This window comes from Balaenoptera ricei, chromosome 18, assembly GCF_028023285.1.
Source record: "Balaenoptera ricei isolate mBalRic1 chromosome 18, mBalRic1.hap2, whole genome shotgun sequence".
Taxonomy (NCBI): Eukaryota; Metazoa; Chordata; class Mammalia; order Artiodactyla; family Balaenopteridae; genus Balaenoptera; species Balaenoptera ricei.
In genome coordinates, this window is record NC_082656.1 from 3,635,025 (window position 1) to 3,662,848 (window position 27,824).

General features: G+C 44.4%; 1 protein-coding gene across 1 annotated transcript in view; it reads left to right on the top strand.

Annotated features, from left to right (window-relative positions):
• LOC132352710 (phospholipid-transporting ATPase IB) overlaps positions 1-27,824 on the top strand; it is a 441,016-nt gene that overhangs the window by 24,460 nt on the left and 388,732 nt on the right. Inside the window, exons 4-14 of the mRNA XM_059903398.1 lie at positions 7,625-7,724; positions 8,194-8,292; positions 9,200-9,245; positions 10,289-10,329; positions 14,763-14,836; positions 16,706-16,775; positions 17,407-17,534; positions 18,700-18,811; positions 24,422-24,587; positions 25,530-25,657; positions 26,485-26,562. Coding sequence (XP_059759381.1) covers positions 7,625-7,724; positions 8,194-8,292; positions 9,200-9,245; positions 10,289-10,329; positions 14,763-14,836; positions 16,706-16,775; positions 17,407-17,534; positions 18,700-18,811; positions 24,422-24,587; positions 25,530-25,657; positions 26,485-26,562 — 1,042 coding nt within the window. The remainder of the gene's footprint in view (positions 1-7,624; positions 7,725-8,193; positions 8,293-9,199; positions 9,246-10,288; positions 10,330-14,762; positions 14,837-16,705; positions 16,776-17,406; positions 17,535-18,699; positions 18,812-24,421; positions 24,588-25,529; positions 25,658-26,484; positions 26,563-27,824) is intronic.

Consider the following 27,824-nt stretch of genomic DNA (forward strand, 5'->3'; position numbering starts at 1 on the left):
GGCTGCTCTGAGTGTCCTTGTCCCCAGGTACCTCCTTCCTCTCCAGGAGGCTCTCCAAGGTCAGTCCTGCCTAATAGGTGACTGTGATGGTTAATTTATGCGTCAACTTGATGGATATTTGGTCAAACATTATTCTGGTGTTTCTGTGAGGGTGATTTTGAATGTGGTGAACATTCGATTCATGGACTGAGTAAAGCAGATTTCCCTCCCCAGTGTGGGTGGGTCTCATCCAATCAGGTAAGGGCCTGAATAGAACAAAAGGCTGAGTGAGAGGGAACTGTTCCTTCGTCACAGGCTTCGTGCTGGGACGTCGTCTTTTTCCTGCCTCTGAGCTAGAACTACACTGTCGGCCCTCCAGGGTCTGCAGCTTGCTGAGTGCAGATCTTGGGACTTGTGTGAACCCATACATATACATATATATCCTGTTCTGGTTCTCTGGGGAACCCCAACGAATGCAGTGACCCTCTACTCTCTTGAAAATGGGCTGACCTGTCTTCTCTGGTAGGTCAGGCTGCCTGCCTCACAGCCCAGGGCCCTTCCTCAGGTCCCAGGCCCCTCTGCGTGCCCCTCTTTTGCTATGGCTCATTGTCAGAAGGCATCTTAGAGCCAAGGAGACGTCCTTCTTGCCAAAAGCAGAAAGGAGTCTATTTTGGGGGTGGGGGGGGTGGGAGAAACTCCTTAGCTGATAATTCTGCTCCTAGATTTTAAAAACGTGGCAGTATATTTTTACACCGTTTTCTACTATTTTAATGGTGCCTGAGTAGGCAGAAGTGATAAGTGTGTGGGTCCATTTTACAATTGGGGGTCAGAAGCTAGGTGCCCTTGAGATTGGCCTTTACTGCTCTCGTATCCCATACATAAAGACTTAGGCCCCTTGTGTCTCTGCGTTAAATTTCCGACAGGCGCCTCCATGGGTGTGCTCACTTCTGGGAATTCCAGCTGCATCCTTAGCTTATGTGGCATGCAGGAAAGTGCACAGAACCCAACAGGAAATTTGTAATTAAAATTAAACATTTAGATGAAGGTTGGCAGTCATGTGAGAAATAGACAAGAATAAAATGATAAAGGAGAGACAGACTTGCTTTACATCCAGCCCTGAGTGAGGTTTGTGTGTGTGCCACACCAGTGAGCCCTGCGCCCTGACTCCACCTCTGCTGGTCTCCCATGTAGATGTCACCCATGGTTGGCGCTCCTGGGCTCTGCCTGCTGGGAGTGACCTGTTGGACGGTCACGGTGACCTCCCTTTGCGACCAGCAGCGACACTGCCTCTGTGACTGAGGGCAGAGACCTGCAGGATGGATTTGAGCGCTTCTGCTTCCATAACTTATTTTCAGACTCATGTCACACCTTCTTTGACTTCTAGGGCAGCCTTAATCCTTCCCTTTTGTGATAGGGCTTGTTTCTCTGGGTTTGGAGAGAATATATTGAATTCTCAGTGAAGGGCCAAGGGTGTTGTAATTCAGCAGACTGACCCGTAGTGCTTTTCTTTTGTGGCAGTGGTGGGATTGGGCCTGAACCGTGTGACTCCTTCTGTACTTGTCTGCCTTTAGGCCAGATAGTTTCATAAGAGGTATTTGCTGTTTCTTTGTACTGAAGATGGGAAATCTCATGGAAAGGGATCCTTTGAGATTTGCCATGTAAAATTGAGTCAGAGTCTCAGAACTCCTTTTCTTCTGATTTTGTAGCATAAAGTTCACAAGTTTTTTCATAAAGCAAATGAATCAAACCTACTCTTCCACGGTGCCGTGTTTAAAGATGTTAGCCATAGGCATATCTAATGTCTGGCTTTCGGAACTGCTTGCCTAAGAGTTTTCTTCCCTGAAAGATTTGCCTGGCAGCAAGCTCCGTGCTCGAAATGTTGCCTTCTCTCTGTTATCTTCTTTTCAGCCCACGTTTCTCTGTGAAATAAATTGCCTTGTGTCCAAAGCTATTCACTGAATAATGTATTGAGTTAAAAAAAACCAAATTAGAAATGTGATAGGAACAGGACTCTCATGCTGTTTAATGGGAATTATAAGGGTGTCTAATTTATGAACTTACGTTCAAAGGTATATTTATAAGCTGATTGATTAGGGCTCAACCCATGTTTCTCATTGGATGTGTATTGCAAAGAATAGGCTGATTTTTCAGCCCGCACGATCTATAATAAAGCGCTACAAGTAATTACAGCACTATCAGTACTGGTCCGGGTCCAGTGACTGCATTCTGGGAACAGGTTATGAGGCTAGGCAGTATCTAGCACATCTTTTCCCGCTGTAGACAAAGAAAGTGGAAAAGTGTTGAAAATAAACACGTCCACGTTTGGAAATGAGCTTATTAATCTGTTCTTTGTAACTGGTGAAATTTCAGTAGTTCAGTAAAATGAAGTAAAACTTTCTAGGGAGGTGGTCCTATCTTGACATGGACGGGCCGTGGTGATCAGCAGGGATTTTTGCGTTCAAGATTTCCAGAAGATAATTTGGGAGGGGTGACTGACAATGCATCAGGAGTCCACGGCAGGGGAGAGGACCAGGACGTCCTCCTGGGCGAGTCCCAGGTGTGCGGTGAGGCCCGTTGTCAACGGGAGTGGCAGGGGGTCCCCTGGGGGCTTTGTATATACTGGTCTCCTGGCTCTTGGTCTTTCTTATGGGTTAGTGTGTAATGTACTCTTAAGGGATAAATGAATTCAGCTGTTTATGAGGACACGAATGGCCGTCTTAGGCCGTGTCTTCTACCTTCAATAATCCGGAACTCCTTGCTGAGTGAACATGTGAGAGCAGAAAGGTGGAAGGTCTCCTGCAGGGAGCTGGGAGAGGGACGGTTCCCAGAACAGGGTCATGGAGCCACTGGTCAGCTCACAGAGTAGCTTCTGTGAAGGGGTTTAAAGGGGCCCCCCAGTCTTCCAGTAAACACTGAATGCTTAGGCTACCTTGGGCACGTACGAGAAATGTATTTGTCCCTGTGAGGCCAGAGAAGGAAAACAAACACCCCAGTGTGGATTACTGTTCACATCCGGAAGGTGAGTGTTAAGCTAGTTTGGTTCCTGGGTTTCCGGGGGCTTGTGATCCGGAGAAGTTACTCTCTGAGCAGCTACTGCATTGTTAGATTTGCCTTTGGGGAACAGCCATCAACGTGGATCTTTTCTCCCAGCTGGAAAATTGCACTCAGACGTCATCCCGGGCTTGGTTCCGGGGCTGCCCTCCGGAGGTCAGATCCTGGGAGAGCTTTTGTTGTGACAGGCAGGGAGCCCCTGACCCACGTGTCTCCAGGCCCTATTTTCTGATGCTTGTTTCCCGTACTCGCCAGATCCTAGGAGTTTCCACGAGGAATGTGTCCACCACACACGTAGCCAGGTTCCTTCCTTGCTGGGTCAGGTCCCCCGGAGAGAGGTTTGCAGGTTGATATTGTCGTCAGACCTTGTCTTATCCTCGGAACCTGCAGAGGCTTCCTGTCTCCTGAAGACAGAAAGGCCAGTGTGGGCATGAGCTGCAGGGCCTGAGTCACCCCATCGCTCCACCCCCGGTCCCCTCCCTGCGCCTCCAGCAGGAGGGACGGCGGCTGCCCTCCTGCTCAGCGTTTTCATCAACGTTTTCGTGCGTGCTGTTCCCTCTCTCTGCAGAGCTCTTCCCTGTGCATCCACGTGGCTGCTTCCTGCTTCGTCACCTCCCTTAGGCCTTTGCTCACAGGTCACCTTCTAAGTGACACATTCCCTGATCACCGTTGAAAATAACTTCTTCCCCTACTCCCGCCCCCCCCCTCACCCCCCAGTGTCCCCTTCTGTGTCCTCCATCTCTGGTCTGTTTTCCTCCACGGTATTCTTCACTGTCTATCCTACCACATATTTTATTTGGTTTTAAAGTGTCATTTTGTCTCTAGACTGTAATTCCCTTGAGATAATGCATTTGTGACCCTTTGATTCCCTGCAGTTCCGGGCACAGTGCCTGGTACATAGATACGGCTCAGTAAATACCTGTGGAGGGATGGATGGATGAATGCATTTTTGACAAGCCCCTGGTCATTCTTCATGTCACCCGATTTTGGGAAACAGTGATCTAACAGATATTTAGAGGGAAGCTGGGTGAACCATGGGAAACAGTTCTGTTTTCTCCTGGTCATTTTTCCCCGTGCCCCTGGCCCTACAGACTCACTAAATGCCTGAGATTTGCTTGCAGCCAATGCCTGGCCAGGCCATCAGGGAGGCTGACACATGCAGGTTGAGGGGGAATCTTCTGGGGCAATGAATTCAGCTGGTGAACAAACTCTTCTGCTGGGAAGCTCTTCATTCACCCCTTTCATCCTATAAATTTTCTTTCCCCTGCGGAAGTGATGGTAAATGCCTCCCATCCAGTTACATTTTATACCGTTCAGCTGGATTGAACTCAAACGGGTGACTTGAACACATCTACCTCCTCAGGGGTAGCTGCCACTCAAAGTGTGGTCCTCAGACCAGCAGCATTGGTCTCACCTGGGAACTCATTAGAAATGCAGAATCTCAGACCCATTCCAGACCCACTGAATCGGGATATGCATGCAACGGTTAATCTTATGTGTCAATTTGGCTGGGCCAGGGTGCCTGGATATTTGGTCAAACATTACTCTAGGTGTTTCTCTTAAGGTGCCTTTGGGAGGAGATTAACATTTATCAATAAATTGGTGGGCTTTGAGTAAAGCACATTGCCCACCATAATGTGGGTAGGCCTCATCCATCAGGTGAAGGCCTTAATGAACGAAGACTGACCTCCCTGAGGAAGAAGGAATTCTGCCAGCAGATGGGCTATAGACTTAAATGGCAACATCAGATCTTCCCTTGGGTCTTCAGTTCTCCAAACCGGTCCTTTTGGTTTTTTATGGAGTCTTCATTACAAACAGGTGATTTGATAGAATCATTGGCTGTTGGTGATTGAAATCTCCAGCCCCTCCTTTTCTCTTAGGAGGGGGTGGGACTAAAAGTTTCAACCGTCCAATCATGTGGTTGGTTCCCCTGGCATCCAGCCCCCACCCTTAGGTTACCTAGGGGCTTTCCGTGAGTCACCTCATTGACATAACAAAAGATACCTTTACTGCTCGCAACACAACAGAGATCCCAAGGGTTTTAGGAGCTCTGTGCCAGTAACCAAATAGAAGACCAAATATATGTTTCTTGTGATAAATGACAGTATCACAGCGCCTTCAGAAGACGGCTAGAAATAATTCTGTCTTAAGGATGACTCTTAATCACTGTGTATTGCAAAACGCCAGGCTGTGATACCAGATCTTCCCTGCAGCAGTGGCCACAAATGGTAGTACATGGAGCTATGGATCCCATCCCAGTCCTTCCCCACCCCCCCATCATATGGCCTCAGGCTGCTGTGTGTTTTGAGTTGTCAGGTTTTTTTAAAATAAATTTATTTATTTTATTTATTTATTTTTGGCTGCTTTGGTTCTTTGTTGCTGTGCGCGGTTTTCTCTAGTTGCGGCGAGGCGGGGTGGGGGGGGGGGGGCTACTCTTCGTTGCGGTGCACGGGCTTCTCATTGCCATGGCTTCTACTGTTGCGGAGCACGGGCTCTAGGCACGTGGGCTTCAGTAGTTGTGGCACGCAGGCTCAGTAGTTATGGCGCACGGGCTTAGTTGCTCCGCGGCATGTGGGATCTTCCCGGAGCAGGGCTCGAACCCATGTCCCCTGCACTGGCAGGCGGATTCTTAACCACTGCGCCGCCAGGGAGGCCCGAGTTGTCAGTTTTGGCATTTCATTCTGTCATTCCAGGTTTGGTCACCGTCAGACCTTACAGAAGTACATGTGTCTCAGGGGCTCTGTCTTCTGAGCTCTTGGCTCTTCTATTTGGTGCTTCTAATTAATGTGTATTTTAAACCCAGAAAATCTCTCAAGACTGTACTTCAGGTAAGAGGTGGCTTCACTCTTAGGTGAGCTAAGACTTGGCAGGTACCTTTATGGATGAGCCTTTGAGCAGCTAAAGGAGGTGTGGTTCGTTTTATCCCTCAGGTCCCCAGTTTATGCCTTTCCATTATTTCACTGTCGTTGATTATCTGCTGTGTGCTAGGAACATACGAAGTTGAAGTTGTTTAAAAAAAAAAAAATTCAGGGCTTCCCTGGTGGCGCAGTGGTTGAGAGTCTGCCTGCCAGTGCAGGGGACACGGGTTCGAGCCCTGGTCTGGGAAGATCCCACGTGCCGCGGAGCAACTAGGCCCGTGAACCACAACTACTGAGCCTGCGCGTCTGGAGCCTGTGCTCCGCAACAAGAGAGGCCACGACAGTGAGAGGCCCGCGCACCGTGATGAAGAGTGGCCCCCGCTCGCCGTAACTAGAGAAAGCCCTCGCACAGAAACGAAGACCCAACACAGCCAAAAATAAATAAATAAATAAATAAAAATAAATAAATTAAAAAAAAAATTCAGCTGAGTAAATTTTAGAGATCTTATTGGCTTTACTCAGTGATTCGTGAGTCGGGCAGCTTCCCCTCGAGCAGATAAAGTAGCTCTGAGGAGTTGCACAAAGTGGAAGACTTTTATAGGCAAAAAGCAGTGGGACAAGGAAGTTACTAGCAAAGAGTCAATTGTTTGGGGCAAAGTCACATTCCTTTGGGGTGTATCAGGCCGATAACCTCCCTAGTGCTGACCAGGTGATTCCAGACTGACTGGTTAAGATTAGATTCCTGGAACAGGCTGAAGCTGCAATTAGGTCAGGCATTGAGTCTCGGTTTGATGATGTGGGCTGAGCACAAGTGACTCCATTTTGGGTCTGTTATTTCTTTTTTTTAACAAAGTAAACATTCATACTGTTCCCATAATCTATTCTGGGGGTACATAAATATAATACAGAGCAAAGCAGAGACTATGTTATGGAGGTGTAAACACCACCCTGTGACTTGGAGGAAGAAGAGCCTTTGCGAATTGGACCAAACTTCATGGGACAGCAAGATGGAAAGGACCGTTTAGCCCTGGAGACAGGGTGTGGAAGGAGGGGATGTCTCACGTGGAAGTGGAGTGTGAGTGAACGTGGCTGAATGAAGGATGTGTGGAAGGGGGGTTCATTCAGGTGTGGTTGAGCATAAAATATCTGTGTTGAGTAGCCAAAGGGACACATTGAACTGTTAATCACACGCCTGTTACCAGGGCACGCTTGATAGAGTTGACGTTCTATGTTGAATCAGCGGCTTTGTGATAAGAATTGTAGTGCATCACCAATCCTGGGGTAACAATTCTACCTTGATTTGTGTGAGTTACTAGGTAGATGCTTCACCTCTCTCTGTGTTCATATGTTACTGCTTTGGGAACATGTGCCTCTTTCTGTTTTGTGATCTTTGATACGTATATTTATCTTTACAAATATCGTTTATATGCTTAGTGTGTTCATAGCACAAGGCTCCTAGAAGGTGGGTACATTTCCCTGGTTACACCGTGTGACACTAAATGAACACGTATGTATCAAAGTTTGAAAACAAAGGTCACATTAGAAGATTTTCTTAGGAAAGGTGTCTTTTTACAAGACAAAGCTTTGTAGGTGAGGGCCAGCACAGCAATGTTCTTGTTCTGAGTTTTGAAATATTTTGTTTTTACAATCACATGTGTAATTTTGGAAACTTTGTTTTCCTGTTTTTTAGAATTTACATCCATAACTGATAGCAGCGTTTTCCTTTGTCCTCACAGTACGGCCAAGTACAGCGTGTTGACGTTTCTACCTCGATTCTTGTACGAGCAGATCAGGAGAGCTGCCAATGCCTTCTTCCTCTTCATTGCCTTATTACAGGTGACATTTTTTTAAAAGTTACTTAAAATTCATAACTTTAATTGTATGCAAAATAAGATCTTGCTAAAAGGTCACTTAACCGAGAAAGGGTCATCAGACTTGAATGAAGTGTGCCCCCTTCATCCGATTACTGTTTGCTTGAACAAATGGGATCTTTGCATAAAGGGAGACTTCTTTAGGTGTATCCTTCTTTGCTTAAGGATAATTGCAGTTACGAAAAGAGGCACTGAAAGAAGACTGTGGGATCCTACTTCTAACCCTTTTTTCTGATTCAAACACAAAACGACATTGGGTAGAATTTTAAAAATATGTAACAGACTTAGCTAGTTCTTAAAATAAGGTAATCACTTTGTAACAGAAATGAATGCAACAGAACTGCAGAGGAGTGAGGGGTGTGTGCCATATTTTCTTTTTCTCGGAGAGGGTTTTAATTTGCCAACTTCCCGCTTTTGGTCTCTTTATCTTACAGCAAATTCCAGATGTTTCTCCAACAGGAAGATATACCACCCTGGTGCCATTGATCATTATTTTAACAATCGCAGGCATCAAAGAGATTGTAGAAGATTTTGTAAGTTTTTGCTTTCAGATTAAAAAAAAACATTTATTGACTGTAACTTACAACTTATTTGCTGCTTTGGATTTTTTAAGACAGAAAAATTGGTCTATAGGCTAACTAGGCTCTCAAGTTTCATGATGGTATTTTTGGGGACAGAATGTGTACACACAGTGTCAACTCTACAGTGAAACGGAAGTAGTTCAATCTGTATTTCCTGATGTTAGGTTTATGGACCCGCTTTGATTTTTATTGCTGATGTTCCTTACATCCTTCTTGAGAGCGTGCTAGTCTGGGTAGCAAATGGAGGACTGAATTGCTGTCTAGTGTAGCAGCATTGAGGTTACTTTACAAGAATCTCCTCCTGCCTTATACTTGCTTCAGTGCATCTCCAAATTCATTGGCTACAGCCATATTCATGCTCTTTCCTGTTTTCTCTCTGTCCTCTTTTCAGGCTCTTGCTTCTCCCCTTCCTTTCCGTCTGTCTCCCTCTCTCATACATGCATGCACATTTTTCTGGGAATAGGTAAATGAATAAATGCAGTACAAATCAAAGCAAAGGTACTTTGCCCCCAAAGTTCTTTATCAATAAAATGAGTTCAGTTGTTTGTTGTTAGTTAATCTTACAGAATAATTCTTTTAGTTCAATCTAAAACAATCAAGGAGTAGAAAGTTTTATACTTCAAAGTGTTTTTCCCTTGCTGTAACCAAAATATAAGCATTTAAACTGCATCTACATTTACGGTGTTAGTCTCTGAATTTAGCGAGTGACGCTGGATCACGACCATTGAGCTGAATTTTAGGACATTAGTGTAGTGCCAGTTGATTTCCTTGTCTTGTTTTTGCTGGATCTTATTGTTTGCTGTTTCAGTTATTCAACTGGAACTTTTGAAACTAACACCTTTTTTTCTTTCTGTAACAGAAGCGACATAAGGCAGACAATGCAGTTAACAAAAAGAAAACGATAGGTAAGACCCCAGGCTGTCTCATTTTTTCCACTAGAAAACTTAAGAACAAGACTTGCAGTTAAAGAATTTTAAATAAGTAATTAATGGTGTTGAGATAAATTGAGGGAAATCTGGGACTTCCCTGGTCGCGCAGTGCTTAAGAGCCCGCCTGCCAATGCAGGGGACACGGGTTTGAGCCCTGGTCCGGGAAGATCCCACATGCCGCGGAGCAACTAAGCCCGTGCGCCACAACTACTGAGCCTGCGCTCTAGAGCCCGTGAGCCACAACTACTGAGCCCACGTGCCACAACTACTGAAGTCCGCGCACCTAGAGCCCGTGCTCTGCAACAAGAGAAGCCACCGCAGTGAGAAGCGTGCACACCGCAACGAAGAGTAGCCCCCGCTCGCCGCAACTAGAGAAAGCCCGCACGCAGCAATGAAGACCCAATGCAGCCAAAAATAAACAAATAAATAAATAAATAATTGAGGGAAATCTATAAAATACTTTAAAAACAGCAAAATGACAAACACATCCAACAAAAGGTGAGTCCTGGTAATGAAGATCTGAACAGGATTTGTGTATTTTAGAGTTTTAGAAAAGGTTTTAATTTTCAGGAGCTAGACATATTTTATGTCCATAAAAGTCAAAGCATTCATAGCCTTGGTTTATAATTGCCCCCTACCTCTATCTACTTATTGTTGCATTTCTAGAACGGTAGCTCTGTGTTAATGCAGGGGTGGGGGGCGGTGTGTTTATGTGAGTGTGTGTGTTTTGGTGAATCTTGTAAATGCAGTGATTATTTTCTTCATATGGGCTAAATATGAATAGATGTAACTTATTTGCAAACATGAATATTTATGTGCATTCCTCTATATATGGTACATAAGTACATAGTTGGGGCTCCGTTTTGGGTAGTGATTATGTTACACGTTTATGTCTAAGGGTATGGTATGTTGGAATTAATCAGTGGAATTTTAAAAGGAGCCTTTTGGATTTTGGAAAGCTGCTTTTATGTTGATTATCATCAGTATTAACCGATACTTGTTTTGTTTTTCTTTTTCAGTGTTAAGGAATGGTATGTGGCATACCATTATGTGGAAAGAGGTAATAACTAATTTTAAAGATATGCCAGGAAGTACTGGTTTGGAGACCTGTAATTCATTGCTAGTGTTGATTTTGGTATAAAGTTTGTGTTAAGACACAAGCCATGTCCATGTCATGTAAGTGGTGCAGTGGGCTTTCCTAGAACGGGTGCATGTTTCCTCTGTTGCTGCATCTTCTAGAAGCCGTTCCCTGTGTCAGTTCAGAGCTGGGAAATTCATTGCCTCTGATGGATATTTCTGAAATTTCAAATCATTTTCTAGTTTCTGAATCCAAGTAAAGAAACATTTTCCCCTGGTCTTCTGTTGTTCTCTTTATCTCAATGCAATCTTTTAAAGATTTTTTTTTTTTAACTTGAAATTCTCACTTCTGACATTTTTGGTGGAAAGAGTTTGGGTTTGTGATTAGCCCTAAATATAAGAAGTGGTAGCCTGGGGGCTGGGAACCATTCTGGGTGGGTTCTGAGGCTGAAAGTTGCTGCTTTTAGGTTAACAAGAGCAAGGAGTGTTTGCCTCGCTGGAGTATGGGGTCGGTGGGGTTTGAGAATGGCGTGGTGATTTGATTGTTACTAGTGATAAATGGAAGATTGAGAAGAAATATCCTGTGCCATCTGGGTGTTTTCTAGCTACTAAAATTAGCCTTTTCAGTGAGTCTCTGTTGTGGCTGGAACTTAATGGTCACAAGATGTTTTTGGAGGGTGACTCTCATGACGCCAAGATTCAAAGCTGATTAACATGATTTCAGAAGAAAACTACATTTTAGAAGAGTAACATATAATAGTGTCTCTTGCTAAACATTTAATAAAATGTTTTAAAATGCCTCTATGTTTAAAATGCCTCTGTGACCTTGGGAGTCTGCAGGATGCCCGTGATGTGGTAACCGCAGCCTTCATTCTGGCTGTCATTTTCTTTTTACTTTGTTACAGGAGATCCATTAAGCCCCTTGGTGTAGTGTTTTGTGATAACACCTTAACCTGGGTAGCCATCCAGGAGTCCTGTGTTGTAAATATTAATTGACCTCACTCTCATTGGGAAGTGTGGTGGTTCTTGGTCAAGTGGTTGGAGATTCTTGCCTTCACAGAGGGTAGCACTGCTCTTAGTGTGCTATGGGAATTTGAGAACTCCCGCGGCACTTAGGAATGGCCTCTCTCCCTGATGTTCCTGTTGCCACTCCCCTCCCCAGAAAGTCACTCATACTGGCAGGAGTGGAGAATTATTTGAATTTGAGCTGTTGACACTACTTGAAACAGCAGACAATGGAGTCATGATCTCAGAATTCTGGATCTAGGAGTGGATGGATTCAGATCCCTAAAGCTCATTACTGTTTCCTTACACACATTTGGAGAGAAAAAAAAACCAACCCACCAACCAAATACCTGTTATGTTTTGCCACATGCATTTTTATTTCAATTAAAAATGGATTTTGTTTATTTAAATGGAGCTCTTAGTATGTGCCAGAGGCAGTGTTAGGCGTTGGGGATGCAGATAAGAATTAAGCATGGCCCCTGCCTTTCTTTTGCCTTTAAGTTGGATACGAACTTCAAATGTACAGAGGCTCTGAAATTTAATTTTTACCACCCTTCCTGATGTTGAGCCGGATTCCTTAGACTTACCCACACACTTTGATAAGCAGATCAAAGCACTGATAGGATGACTTTTAGCAACATTCCTTTGTCCTGATAAAATATTAAACAGTCACCTGCCAGGCCGTTTTTCTGGACTGTAAGATGCAGTTTTTTTGTTTGTTTGTTTGTTTTTTTTTTTGTTTTTTTTTTTTTTTTTACAATTCTTGATTTCAAAGAGATGAGTAACGTGGGTTAGGATAGAAAACAGCAAGCATAGTGCCCTTTTGTTACTGAACCAAACTGAAGTCTGCTCGCCCGCCTGCAGTAAAGCCAATCTACTAACATGGGGTCGTGGTGAAGGGAAATGCAGTCTTTTTTTTAAAAAATTTCTGAATAGGTATACACATGTGCTTTATTTTATTATTATTTTTTAATAGATCTTTATTGGAGTATAATTGCTTCACAATGGTGTGCTAGTTTCTGCTTTATAACAAAGTGAATCAGCTATACATATACATACATCCCCATATCCCCTCCCTCTTGCATCTCCCTCCCATCCTCCCTATCCCACCCCTCTAGGTCATTGCAAAGCACCGAGCTGATCTCCCTGTGCTATGCTGCTGCTTCCCACTAGCTATCTATTTTACATTCGGTAGTGTATATATATCGATGCTACTCTCACTTTGCCCCAGTTTCCCCCTCCCAACCCATGTCCTCAAGTCCATTCTCTATGTCTACATCTTTATTCCTGCCCTGCCACGAGGTTTATCAGTACCTTTTTTTTTTTTTAGATTCCATATATGTGTGTAAGCATACGGTATTCGTTTTTCTCTTTCTGACTTACTTCACTCTGTATGACAGACTCTAGGTCCATCCACCTCACTACAAATAACTCATTTTCATTCCTTTTTATGGCTGAGTAATATTCCATTGGCATTCTTCACAGAATTAGAACAAAACATTTTACAGTTCGTATAGAAACACAAAAGACCCTGAAGAGCCAAAGCAATCTTGAGAAAGAAAAATGGAGTTGGAGGAATCAGGCTCCCCAACTTCAAACTACACCACAAAGCTACAGTAATCAAGACAGTATGGTACTGGCACAAAAACAGAAATATAGATCAATGGTACAGGATAGAATGCCCAGAGATAAACCCACACACATATTTATGACACCTAATTTACGGCACCTAATTTACGGCAAAGGAGGCAAGAACATACAATGGAGAAAAGACAGCCTCTTCAATAAGTGGTGCTGGGAAGTGCAGTTTTTATTGCAGGTGCCAAGCAAGGAGTCCAGGTGGCTAGTGCTCAAAACACCCGAACTCCCCAAAGGGTTTCAGCAAAGCATCTTTAAAGGCCAGGTGAGGGAGGAGCATCCCAGGGTAGGTGATCAGCTTGTGCACAGTTCTGTGATTGGTTGATGGTAGTAACAGGGTGGTGTCACAGGTTTAACATTATCGTCCTTAGGCGCCAGCAGGTCTGGAAGCTATGTGCTCATGGTCATCAAGTAGTTAATTTCTTCCATTTGGTGGGGGTTTTAACATCTGTAAAACGACCCAGGAAGTGTACATCACATGCTGTTATCCAGGTACTTCAGCCAGGAGCTAAAGCAGAGGATGTGGGGGAGAGGTTTGTCCTGGGAAGGCCCCATAGGGTCCTGCTCAGTTAGACTTTGAGTTTTGAAATTATGCACCAGGAATAGCCTTTCTTGTGCTGTCAGAGAACTCCACCATCCTCACTCACACTCATGGTGCCCATTCGGTTACCCTCAAGGCTAACACTTAGCTGTGCCTGCTTCATGCTTGGTGCTGGCATATCCCTCCTTACTCATTGCATCAACCCTGCAAGGTCAGTGGTGGCAGTTCCCATTTTATAAGTGAGGACACTGGAGTTCAAGGAGGTGGAAAGCCTGCCAGGCTCTGTGAGTTCATGTGTGTCTGTGAAGCTCGGATCTGAGCCTGGGCCTGCCTGGCTTGAAAGCACATGTTCTCTCCAGCTGGGTGTGTCTGTGAGGTTATTTAAAGGCCCTGTGGACCCTCGGCCGTGGGCTTGTGTCCTGCAGATGAGCACCTGTTTCCTTGGCTTGGGGTCTTCTGTGATTTTTTTCTGGCAATTTCTTGAGGCCACACGAATCTGTTTCATGTGGAGTATTTCCAGGGGACCTTTGAGATGCACTGTTTCTGCGTGAATTTAGTATTACCTTTTAATCAGACCACTGGACTTCCAGCCCGATGGCTTGGTTTTGAGTCCTGGTTCTAACACTCACTGGTTTTGTGACCATGACCCAGTATTTCACTTTGAATCTCAGTTTCCCCAGATGTAAAACAGAAGAAATTTGCCTGTGTTAACTCAGTTGATCCCCACAATAACCCCATGAAGTATGTGCTGATGACCTCGTTGGATAGATGGGAAAAGTGAGGCACCAGAGTTTGCATGAGTTGCTCAAGGTTTACGTGCACTAGGAAGGGGTCCCACGGGAGATTTGACCCAGGCGTCCAGGCAGGCTCTCGAGCTGTGCACTTAACCACTTACCCTGCTGCCCACAGCTGTGGGGATAGATGTGCATGTGTCTGTAAGCCAGTGAATAACTGTGAGAAAGTGAAACCTGATGGTTGTTTTGACTCATCTTTTTTCTCCTGCTCCTTTTTTTTCTTCTTCGTTCAACACCATTGCAAAAAGGCAGTATTACCATTTGTCTGTATTGAAATGTTCCTTTTATTCTTGTCGAGGAAAAGAATTTGAGCTTCTCTGCCTTAAACTTCATGGCACACTTATACAGTAATTTTTTTCTCCCGATGTTTAACCACTTTTATCACCACTTGCGCTTTCCTGTCTCTCATGTTTCTGGGTCCTTGTTCCTGTGTTCTAGGTAGCCGTGGGAGACATCGTGAAGGTCGTCAACGGGCAGTGTCTTCCCGCAGATGTGGTCCTGCTGTCCTCCAGGTCAGGTGGCTCGTGGCATGGTTTTGAAATCGGTGTTGAGAACAACGGAGTGTTACCTGGTGTCTGCGGAAGCCTCCAGCTACCTTCCCTGCACCCTCTGGGTCACCACCCTCTCCCCCGCCTTTTCTTCCTTTACTCCTTTGCATTTTTTTGCCTTAACCCTGAGTTTTCTTTCTCCCATTCATTTCTTTGTACTTTTTTTCTGAAGTCTTTTTATATTTATCGATTCACTTTCATCTCATGGCTGTTCTGGGCTATTCCTCGTTTGTAGGGATACATTCCAGAGCAGTGGAGTGATTTGTTCGGTAGCATCGAGGTCACAGCGTGTCTGAAACTTCAGGAACGGCTCTGATGGGTCCAGCCAGCAGCCTTCTCCCTAGAATCCAGTGCCTCCCCTTATAGTGGTTCGGAGACCCACAGGCATTTCTCAGTGTGCACGTGACTTGTAGATGGCCCATATTTTGCCCCCTTTCTGTCTAAGCACCATTGCCATGTTTTTTAGGTAATTTTGTGCTACGGTGGTTTCATCACCAAGTGGTGTAAACGATAGACAACACAGCCCTTGACTTTTCCTTGGATGATACGTAAAAGTATATATCAAAGAAGGAAAGCCAAAATCAGGATAAGAATAAACTTCTGTTTGAGCGCAAGATTAAATTAGATGATGTCAAGACTAAACCTCCCTGTGCTGACGTGCTGCTGGGCGTCAGATCTCACACCGCATGTGTTTGATTTGAGTGCAGACAGACTCTCTTTTATGGGATTGAATCACTTATTTTGTCAGATTCTAAGGCTTAGCGCAAATTTTCTGCTTCAGATAAAAGGTTTAATAAAAGGACCCCAGGCCTGTAGAGGGGGAAGGGCCCCATATACATGGGGCAGGATTCATGTTTGTCCCTATTGAGTAGTAACAGAGAAACTCTCAGAAATAGTAAAACGTTGATCACTTGAGATAGTTTGGGTTATGAGTTTTGGGTGTGACCCTCAGAAAGCCAGCTTTGAATAAGGATTGCCTGAGCTGACATCACATTTTCCAGGTTCCTTGGTGTTTGTCCCAACTGGCCCGTTGAGCACATTACCCCATTTAATCTTCCCAACAGCCCTTGACAGCCTTACTTGGTACATGAAAAAACAAGGGCTACAGAGAGATCGTTCAACTCGCTGAGGCCACACGGCCAGGAAGGGCAGTGCCAGGAGATTGTAAGTGGCTTGTGATCATAGAATCTGTTAAACCCTAACTATGCTCCTTGGACCTGAACATCCAAAGCAGGAGTATAGTATCTGCCATTCTTATGTTTAAGCATGGCAGATGCTATACTCTATTCTTTGAGTTTTCTGTCCTTAAAATCAGGTGTTTTGATTAAAAAGTTGCCTGTTGACATAGTAAAAACTGCAAGGAAGAAAAACCCTGCCAAGCCTATGCCTTGATTTCTCAGTTCCTCTGGCCGTAATCTCCTTCAGAAGGGTGTGTGCTGGCCTGGCCTGGGCGGCTGTTTTGGTCAAGGGCAGGCCAGCCTCTGACTTTCAGGGTCACCTGAGCCCACTGGGCGGTCTTAGCTGGGACCTCTTGTTTCCCATCACAGGCTTTTCCCCTTCCCATTCATCCTCTGTTATTTCTGTCCACTTGGAGTCGGGCGGCTGTTTTGTGGGGCTTGTGTGGGTAGATCATTGGAGAGACAGCTTTGTCTTGGCGCTGTGACCTCCACACACCTGTCTGTCTGTCCTGTCTGTCTCATCAGTCACTGTTCTCGTGGCGGTCAGTTATGACACCACTTTGAAGGGCCGGTCAACAGAGTTTCCATGGTTGAGGCTGTCTGAGCTGTGAATTGGTGGAGGGGACCTTACCCGACTTTTTTTTTCTCTCCTTAGTGAACCTCAGGCAATGTGTTATGTTGAAACAGCCAACCTCGATGGGGAGACGAACCTTAAAATACGTCAGGTAAAAAGTCACCTTTTATGACTTGCATTCTTATGGGGCCCAGATGGCAACGGTACTCCCCTCACGTACCAGTCAGTGCTTTTTCTGGAGGAAAGAATTCAATGAAGCACGAAGTCAGGACTCCACCACTGTACTGACACATCCATGCTAAAGTCGTAATCAACATACGCAAACCCTTTACAGAAAGCACATTCCATTAGCTGTACCCTAACGTGGCCATAAACACAGAATAAAGTACCCCTTTAACAGAGTGTGATATCTAGCACCCTGTAACTCTTCTTTAAAGAGAAAAAAAAGTCTAAGTCAAATACCTAAGATAGAAAAGAAAGACGTGTGGACAGAATCATCAAATGCAACTTGGTGCAGCAGAAAATTTGTGTCAAAATGAGTTATTAATTTAAACTTAAAATTGTTATTGTATATTGAATTCTTCCAAACCTTTTGTATTAGGTTGCTGTGGCCGAAGCTGCCTGTGAAGTCCATCCTGAAGGGCTGGTAGCTTGAGGACCCCACCCAACTATTCCATTTTAGTTGATTCATTATTTCCTTTTGATTAACAGTAGAGATGCTGAGTGTCATTCGTAAACCTGGAAGATTGTGTTCAGTTTCCTCTTTGGGTTGCACGTTTCAGGGTGTGAGTCACACGGCTGACATGCAGGTGAGGGAGGTGCTGATGAAGTTGTCTGGGAGCATAGAGTGTGAAGGGCCCAATCGCCACCTCTACGATTTCACCGGAAACTTGAACTTGGATGGGAAAAGGTATCGCTTCCTCTTGTCTTAGTGGATTTTATTTTAATTTATTTTTAATGTGGCTAAGAATTACAGGAGCTTTGGCAAATATCAGTTTGTTTTCTGGTTTCATAATATTTTAAAACAGATTTCTTCATGTTTAGCTTAGATATGGGAGACTGAGCTTTTCTTGAAACACCATGTTAATCCATTTAAACCTTCCCTTAAATTTAAGGAAAGACCTGATTTTTGGCAAGAAAATATTCCGAGGGTCTGAAATGAGGTTCACAGAACTGGCCTGGTCTTTCTGTGTGTATTACTCGCCAGGGAGGAGAGTAGTTGGTTTTGGCTGCTTAAAATTGTCCAGAAAAGCAGAAGAGAGATGTCTGAAGTGTATAAGAGCTGACAGTTATTAGAGAAACATCTTTTTTCCCTTTGCTTTCTTCTAAGTAGTCTGTGTTTTTAGCAAGTTGAATGAAAGGACCAGTTACCCTTCCTTCAGAACGTTCACTGCCCTGTTGTCTCTATTCTGTTGTCTCTGTCCTCCTGGCATTTATCATTTGAGTCATTTTTTGTCGTTACATTGGGGTGCAGTTTCTCTCTTCTGCTCGTCTTTAATCTGCATGCTTCTTACCACTGCTCCCCACCTTTATATTTTGAACAGACCCAAAGGGAAGGACCCGATCACGGGAATCAACCCATGACAAGTCTAAGTGTGACACCCTTCTTGGTTTCATGTAGTACACAGGGCTGTTTTATAGGCTCCCATTTTAAATTTCTAAATTATCACTCAGACTTTTATTTAATCATTAAGTTAGCTTTAACAAATTTGATATTGTAGCTTTGTTTTTTTTTCCTTAGAGTCTATAAACTGGCTTTCCCGAATGAATAAACTTCTGGTTATCTTCGTTTCCTTTTTGGATACTGAGTTTCATAAGAGTTATAAGAGACACAATTTCCTTTTAACGTTTTATAGGAGAAAAAAAAAACACCTTTTTCTGTGTTGATGAATGGATGAGATAAACCTTGGGTAGATTAAGCCAGGGGTAACCTTTATGGCCCCTGTGTCCCCGTGAAATAGTCCAAATTTGACTAAAGGAAACATTTGATTTATTGTGGGTTTATGTTTAAGGGGAAAATTCATGCTCATTTTTTCAAAGTATCATTAAATATAAATGTTGTTTCTTATTTTTAGCCCTGTTGCCCTTGGGCCTGACCAGATCTTATTAAGAGGTACACAGCTTAGAAATACTCAGTGGGTCTTTGGCATAGTTGTTTATACTGGACACGACACCAAACTCATGCAGGTAAAACATTTCTATGCTGAAAAACAATGCTGATTTTAGTCGTTTTTTCTGTTTTTTATGGAGTAGTGGGTAGAAAATGCAGATGTTGCATTTAGGAAGCTTAAGCTTTGTCTGTGAACCTAAATTTGGAAAGGAGGTGCTTTTATTTTGGTTCCTAGGTAGTTTCTCCTGAATTTCTGTTACTGTATCAAGTATTTGTTACCCCTTGCCTGAAATAATAACAGTCTTTGTTTTCTGGATTTAATGGGACAGTCGGTCCTCACCTATTTTATCTTCCAACGCAAGGGGGGGGGATTTGTTCTAACCTCTTTATTTCTCTCTTTACTTCTCCTCCTCACCCCATTAATTAAGATTTTATAGGAAACTGTCTTCTTTAACTGAATTCTAGGCAATTGAAAATCAGTTATCTTTGAATTCATGTTTATTCTTCATGTCATTTACCAAAGAGAAAAAAATACTAAAATGATTTTGTTCTTTCTCCCTGTTAATTTTTAAAAATTATTATCTGTGACTTCATAGCCCACGTTTCTTTTATGACATATTTTGCCAGACAGCTTTGAAATCCCGCATAAACCAGTGTCCCTACATGTCACTTCTTACATTTCTTCAGTATCACTCGGCATCTTATCTTGCTAATGGTCGCTGTTAACGAGGATTGGTTTTTCAGCTTGTCTGCCCTTTGATGTAACTTCTAAAGCACAGATTTGGCAATATTTCTTGATTTAAAAGTGTTTCGTGGCCACCGTGCACCATATCTTGTGCCAGGCTGTGTGGGTACAGTAGTGAAAGGCACAGTCTCGCCCCTGAGAGCCAGGCAGACCTGGGAGTGGTGGGGATTACAGAGCGGAGAGATGATTGTGTGATGCGTGTCATTACCGGGCACTGGGGGTCCACAGGGAAGGTCGTCCAGCCCCGGTTTGGAGGTGTCAGTTGACCAGATACTAAGAAGCCCATTTCAGATGTCACGTTGAAGAAGGAAGGCTGTTGTGTTGGTTCACTCCTCAAGTGGTGTAGGAGGAGAGCGTTAACCATTGATTAGAACCGATGGGGTGATAGAGCCCGGTGTCCACACCAGCTGGGTAATGCAGTGCAGACGGGGCGGGTGGGGGGCTGGATGAGAAGGGCTGAGAGACTCACTGGAGTTGAAGAAGATTGTTGGCGTTGCTGCATGACAGGCCTCGGTGTGCAGGGGGCTTGGCTTTGATCTTCTGGGGCGGAGGGTTTGTGGAGCGGAGAGACCCAGCGGCAGGAAGCTGAAGCGGAGCTGTCGGAGGCGTACGTAGTTGAGGAGTGAAGGATGGAGGGGCCACGGCATTTGATGACGATGGGACGCGGCCGGGCCGGGGTAGAGACAGATGCTGTAACCGCTGGCTCAAGTCTTTAGGGAGTGGGGGGGAGGGGAGAGCCGGTGGACTCGCTGAGGGAAGAGGCAGAAGGTCGTGTAGCCAGACGGCAGGAATTTTACAGGGGGGTTTTTTAACACGGCGTTAGAGGCAGGAAGTGTCGGAAGTATGACCGGCTCCGAGCAGCCGTTCAGCAGTGCTGTCTTCCGAAGCACGTGCGTCTGCGCGGAGCACCCCCGGCTGGGGGACCTCATGGGAGGGGTGTCCTGGGGGGGGAGGGGGAGGCAGGAGCAGGAAGGAGGGGAGGGCCCAGGGCAGGCCTGGTCCTGGAGTGCGGGGCCCCACGTGCGGTGGGATGGTTACAGAGGACGGGGTGTGTGTGTGTCTGTGTGTGTGTGTGTTCTGTGTGTGCGCATGCTGATTAGGGGGTGTGTGTGTCTGTGTGCATGTGCACGTGCGCGCGCTGATTAGGGTGTACAAAGTGTCTTGGTTCTGAGCAGCTGTGTGCGAAGACTTTCTCTGGCTGAAGAGCTGAACACCCTGCCGCCTAGCGAGTGACCTCAGACTCCCCCAGGCCAGCGCCCACCGCTACCGCCTGACACTGGGAGCCCCGCTGGCCACAGATCAGTTCTGTTTTTACAACGAAGTGACAGATCCCGAGGCGCTCGCTCAGATGCGGGCAGGGCCCCAAGACTAGTTTTCAGAGTGTGCCTTTTACAAATGTAACCACTGCCCAAGATTCCTTGTACCCTGGAGGTTTTTTTTTTTTTTCAGGGTACAACGCTGTTTCCCTAGATCATATGCTGGTAATACAGCTTTGCAGCTAAGGTGTAAGAGATAACGAAGTGACGCTTAAAAATAATTCCATCCTCCCTTCACTGAGCAAGGTGTTTACTAAGTTACCTTGTGACGTTTGCATCCCATGAGTGTGCTGGGTGCCTTCCTTGCACCTACACGTGATAAACCTCTTTGAATGGCTTATTACAAGTTGACTGCTCAAGTACAGAATAATCCAAAGCCCCAGAAACACCTGTGCTAGACTCGCTGTGCCTTTAGGGCTAAAACAACAAGTAACAATAACAAGCTTTTGAAAGGAATATAATATAACACACATAGCTGGAAGCCATCCTGTTGGTGAAATAACACACATTGTCTCTACTTGTGCTACTTGACCACAGAGAGGAAACACAGTTGCTTTAGGGTTCTTCTACCTTTTTGTTTTTTAAACTCTCACCTCAATGCCTTCTACTCTTCTACTTCAAAGTTCCCTCGTTTCATGTCGAGTGTAGTTACGTGCAGAAATATTTCAATGTCTGATGTTTCTGTTGGTTGATTTAATGGGAAAGAGAGATTATCACCGTAATTCCAGCAAACAGTGCCCCATGCAATGTTCCAAGAAATTCTCATGTATTAACTCACTGATTGCTCACAACGGCCCTATGAGGAAGATACTATTTTTGTTTTCGTTTTCTAGATGAGTGCACTGAGGCATCTCTCAGTAAGTTAGCAAAGTTACATACCCGGTAAGAGAGAGAGCTGGGATTCCAACCTGGGCAGTCTGGCTCCCGAGTCCTTGTCTTAACTAGTACTCTGCTGACTGCTTTCTTAGAAGGGAATCAAATGTGTGAAATTCAGGCCAGATTTAAGTTTTTTCAAAATCTGACATTTTGGTCTATTTTGAACTCCGTTACTCAAAAGTAGTATTTTCGAAGGATTTTGGAGAAGAACTTATAATGCTAGTAGGAATTTGCCGTTATAAGCTCACCCCTGCAAGGTGGAATGCTCAGGGGCTGGGGGTGAGTAGCTAGAGCTTGGCTTTCCTAAGTGCACGGGCTGAAGCCTGAAGTGTTGGATTGTTGCTCTTGTATTGGACGAAACATAACTTTTCTTAGTCCTATTAACTGGCCAGGATTCAACCACGGGGAAAGGTCAAAGGTCAATAAACTCATGGCGTCATAGAAATAACGTTCACTGCAAATTTTTTTCTGCTTGTGCCTCCAACGAATGTTTATTAAAAATAAGATTAGCTTTTAAAAGATTGGGGTAGGCAGTCTTGAAACTGGTCTTCTGGCTCTTGCCGTGAGGCCAAAGGTGATGTGTGTCGACCCCATCGACCTTGAGATGATATTTGATTGATAAGTTGTCCTTTACTGATGGATTTCTATTTAGATTCTAGAGGAATATTTTTAAAAGTCTTTAAAGGACAGGTAATTCAGCGACTTGAAGTGGGAAAAAGAGTTTATGCAAAGGAAATGCTGCCGTGCTGTTTAGATACTTACAGGACTGCAAAATCGCCCCCATTGCAAGTCCCTGACTCCCCACCCCCGCAGAAAGCCATAGTCATGGTCGCAGCAATCCTGGGTTTGTGGGTAGAATTCAGATAAGTTTCAGCCGCCTTGTGGTAGGAACTTCTCGATGGAATGTAGGAAAGAATTGCCGCTCATTTTCATCTCGATTTTGTTTTCATGTTGTGACTTTATTTGTTTGTATCCTTATATTCAGAGACATTTTCATCCTAGCTCTGTTAGGGACCAGATGGGCTGGGAAGAGTAAGGGAGAGTGCTAACTCAGGTCTGGCCCAAGGCACCATTTTTCACGGCCAGTCAGCGCCCTGCAAGTATTCAGATCGCCTGATCTTGCGTATCAGTATTGCCTGTAAAGGGACAAGGCTCGTGACTTGTGGACGGAGACTGTGGCCTGAAGCTCCCGCCATCTCCCCCGTCCACTCCTGGCTTCTGATCTAGTCCAGGGTCTGTCCTCCTCCAGGAAGGGGTTGTTACCATCTGCCGTGTTATGTGTTAGTTTCCTGTCGCTGCCACAACAAATCACACAAACGTAGTGGCTTAAGGCAACACGAAGCTCTTAGGTTAGAGTTCTGTAGGTCGGAAGTCTGCTCTGGGTCTCACCCACATCATGATGTCAGCCAGGCAGCCTTCCTTTTTAGAACATTCTAGGAGGTTCTAGAGGAGACTCCATTCCTTGTCTTTTCCAGCCCTCTAGAGGCTGCCCGAGTTCCTTGGTTTATGACCACCCCTCCTCTGTCTTCAGAACCTCAGTGCTGGATCTCTTTGGCCCTTTGTCTGTACTCATGTCTCCCTCTGACCGTAACTGGGAAAGGATCTCTTCTTTTTCTGCTTTTTTTTTTCTTTTCTTTTTCTTTTTCTGCTTTTAAAGACCTGTGTGATTAAATCGGGCCCATTTGAATAATTCAAGTTAATCTCCCCAAGTCAAGGTCATTAATTTAATCACACCAGAAAAGCCCCTTTGCCGTATAAAGTAACATATTCATTGGTCCAGGTATTAGGACCTGGATGTCATTAAGGAGGGGAGTTATTCTGCCCACCACCACTGCCTTCAGAAATTTTTTTAATAAAATGACTTCAAGTGAATAACTGTCCAGGGCAAACAGTTCTGTTGACTTTTCCACTGCTGAGGGGATATAGTTCCAAACCTGATGTGCAGTGGTCCTTGAATCTGGTTTTAATGAATCTTTCTGGACTCACTCCCAACACTGGCTTATTCTCTAGCTGGGCTGGTTTCCCCACCGGCAGTGAGAAAGCAGGCCATGAGCGTTTACAGATGGCTGGGCTGTCTTTCCACTTTTGTTGTAGCTTCCTGCCCACATTCTGTTTGTGGTTTAGGACCCCGTTCAGATTTCTGCTGGCCACCAGAGCTTTCCCAGCTCTTCTTGCTTGTTTCTTGTTCACAGTTTTCCAAATGAACTCTTTGTCCATCCGTTTATTTTGACACCTATTGTTCTATTTTGCATTATTGATGTGTGTGTGTTTGTGTACGTCTTTTCTCAAATTTTGACCTACTGGGCTTAAAATAGCTCTTTGTTAATTATAGAGCTACGTTATTACTTTGAAGATTGTAGATTTTTGTGATGTAGAATCTTTGTTTCTCTTGAATTAGCAGCAGCCTGATTTCTTTTAAACTGGGCTTAAATGATTTGGAACTTGTATTCTAAGATCATTGAAAGTAGCTAATTTTATGCTAACATGTATTGTAAGAAGTACAGACTGAATCATGCAGAGTTGAAATGTGCCCTTTTAAAATGATAGAGTGTGTCTTCTGTGTTCTTCTTTATTTAAAACTAGCTGTTGATTCAGGAGCATAGTACACTTTTAAATCCCATTGGTTATTTGACAAAAAAATAGTCTTACTTTTTATTTGTTGAATTTGGTTAACTTACCTCCTTTTCTCCCTACTCTTTGCCCCCAAGTTTGTTCTGTGACCCTTACTGGCTTTAAATGCTCTCGTACAGAATTCCACCAAAGCACCTCTCAAGAGGTCGAATGTTGAGAAAGTAACTAATGTGCAGATCCTGGTGCTCTTTGGCATACTTCTGGTCATGGCCTTGGTGAGCTCGGTGGGAGCCCTGTACTGGAATGGGTCTCAAGGAGGAAAGAACTGGTACATCAAGAAGATGGGTAAGTGGCGGATGGCCTCCTTGTTGAAGCTGACCATCCTTCTAAGTGTCATGTATGTGTGTGGGCCGTGCCCTCCTTCTCTGCCCTTTGGCTGTTGTAGACAATGCCCGCCCTTCAAGGACCAAAAGATGAGTTACGTGATGCTGTGGAGGTGGACATATTTGGGGGTCATTTTATATTCAGATGATTTTTTAAAAAATTTTATTTTATTTATTTTTGGCTGCATTGGGTCTTCATTGCTGAGCGTGGGCTTTCTCTAGTTATGGCGAGCGGGGGCTACTCTTTGTTGCGGTGCGTGGGCTTCTCGTTGTGGTGGCTTCTCTTGTTGCGGAGCATGGGCTCTAGGCTCACGGGCTTCAGTAGTTGTGGTTCACGGCCTTAGTTGCTCCACGGCATGTGGGATCTTCCCGGACCAGGGCTCGAACCCACGTCCCCTGCATTGGCAGGCGGATTCTTAACCCCTGCGCCACCAGGGACGTCCCCTGTCCTTTTTTCTGCATCCTTTTTGGTTAGCTGCCCTCTCTCTATCCTCCAGGACTTGTCTGACGCCTCTGTTCTTCTGGGTGGCCTTCGGTGACTGGGCCTCCGCATCAGAACCCTCGTGCCTTGGTTTCCTCAGTGCCCTGTGAAGGCCTTGTTAGTCCGTGTACCCTGCTGCACGGTCACGTTGCGGGGATGCTTGCTTCCGCCCACTCCCCTACCCCGCGGCCTCCTCTTGGAAGCCAGCTCTCTGTTGGAAGGAATTGTGGCATCACAGTCTCTGTATCCACAGTTCATGCCGCAGAGTAGGTGCTCAGTGACTATTTTAACTTGAATCTCTAAATGTATACTTAAGCCAGTAAACTTTTTTGGGAACATCTTTCAGAAAAATTCAAACATCATAAAGTACAAGGAAACTGAACAGAGACTCAGCTATGCAGATATTCTGGTTTTCTTCCACAGACACGAGCTCAGACAATTTTGGATATAACTTGTTGACGTTCATCATCTTGTACAACAATCTGATTCCCATCAGTCTGCTGGTGACCCTCGAGGTTGTGAAGTACACACAAGCCCTCTTCATAAACTGGGTGAGTATCACACCTGGCTGGAAGCTGAGGTGCTGGGGACGTGTCAGCTGCCGTTTCCTAATACCCTCTTGGAGCCTCAGTGATGGAATTGGGCTCCCGGAAAAGGAAGAACGTCGTTGATTTACGATTCAGCCTGGGAGTTTAACTGCCTAGAGAATGGGCAAGGGTGTCCCTGAGCCAGTGGTATCTGTGACTAGTCACGTAACATCTTATCTTCTCGGGCTGTGAAGTGGGCAGGGCAGGGGCTCTCACGAGCATCAGTGGAAAAATGGAGCAGAATGTGTAGCAGGTGCCTGTCTTCTGGTGAGGGGGGATGAAGCGGCTGCAGCTCTTCATGCTTTAAAGTCTCCTTAGTGCTGAAGTAACGTTCTCTTAGGTGTGTCTACTTAAGTGTCCCCTACCTGTCAAAATTCATGGTGACAGTAAATTTGGATTCTGTTGCAAGAGTCGAGGTGGAATTTTCAAGGAACTGCTATGGCCATTAAGCACCAGACCTCAGCAGCCAGTATTTGGAGACCAGACACTTTGATGTGCACTTTTTATTTGAGCTTCACAACAATCCTGTGAATGAGGTATTAGCTAAACTCAGAAGTATGAGTTAGTCTAGGTCAGGAGATGATCATCTTGAAGCCAAATCCTCTAGATATAAATAAATACCATGTTTTCCTCTGTATCTCAGTGTTTCTCTACACTAATAGACACTGTATTTTCAACTCCAGATTAAAAACTAACATTTATATTGAGTTATATGTTTTTAGTTTCTTCTTAATCTAAATGAGGAATTGATGGTACATTATTTCTGAAGTGCTCCCCCTTCTCTCTCTCAGGACACAGATATGTATTATCTAGGAAATGACACTCCTGCCATGGCCAGGACGTCAAACCTTAATGAAGAGCTTGGGCAGGTGAGCGCCTCTTTGGGGACTTTGGGAACCATGTATGAACACAGTGGCAGACAAATGTTGGAAGAACCATGGAGAGATTTTGCAAAAATAATTCTCCATGAAGGTGGTTTTGATGTCTAAAAGAGCTCTGTAGTACTTGGAGGTATTATTAAATACAAATGTTAATTGATCTTGACTTACTTTTTGAGGCATGGGTATATCTTATCACCTGGAAGGTACCTGCGACAAATTTAGTGCAAAAAATACAGTACAACCTTACTTTGGGCTCTTAAAATTGTTAATCAGGGGCAAGTAAAGGGAAAATAATGGTTAAGATCCTCGGATATTGGGTAACCTTACAAAATATGTGAGGGCTGATTTGAAGGGCATAAATCCATACAGTCTCTCACGTGTTCCAGGTTTTATCTCTGGAATATTTCAGGGAACCGGTTTCTTTCCTACCATCACCCTTAAACCCCTACTGCCTTTACTGATGCATTATGTCTTCATCTTCTGTTGAAATCACTGCAAGGAATACCTCTTTTGAATGCATTGCAATTACAGATTATAATTTCACCTTATAAATCTTATATGCACCTCCCAACAACCCCATGAGGTGAGTGAGGTTATGTATCAGATGAAATTTACCTCCTATTTGAAGCCTTCTCCAGACTTCCAGGAAAGTTAATTTCTCTCTCTTCAGTGTTTCCATAACAATTTTTCCAAACATAAATACAGTAAAGTAAGAGGTGTAGTAGTAATACATGTCCATTTCCATCCTGGGACTTTTGAGCCCATTCGAGGGTGTGGATGTGCCTGAGACACGGTCTTTGGTCGCCTCTGTCATTTTAGCACAATGCTTAGTATAACTGTGTTCTCAGGTGCTGTTGAACTGGACCTGGATGATTGAAGGATTCAACGTACTCAAGCACCCAGGATGAAATAGTTCATCCTAATTGGGAATAGGGAAAGTTTGCATGGGGGAGTTAGTTTTGAGTTGCAACTTAAAGGATAACTTAATGTTCAATAGACACAAGGATAGAAAATGCTAATAATTCCTTATTATAAAATTGGCATTTTAAAATATTTTGATATAATATTTAAATTTTTTAAGAAAGAGGCAGAAAGAAATACTGCTTATTGAAAGGCTGATCCTACTGAGCTTTTTGTACCCCTAGACTTACTGCATATAAAACTTATATAAAAACTTATTATTTATAGTTAAAGCGTTCATTACCCATAGCGTACTGATTTCATATTTCTAGGTACTATTTGACTTCTTT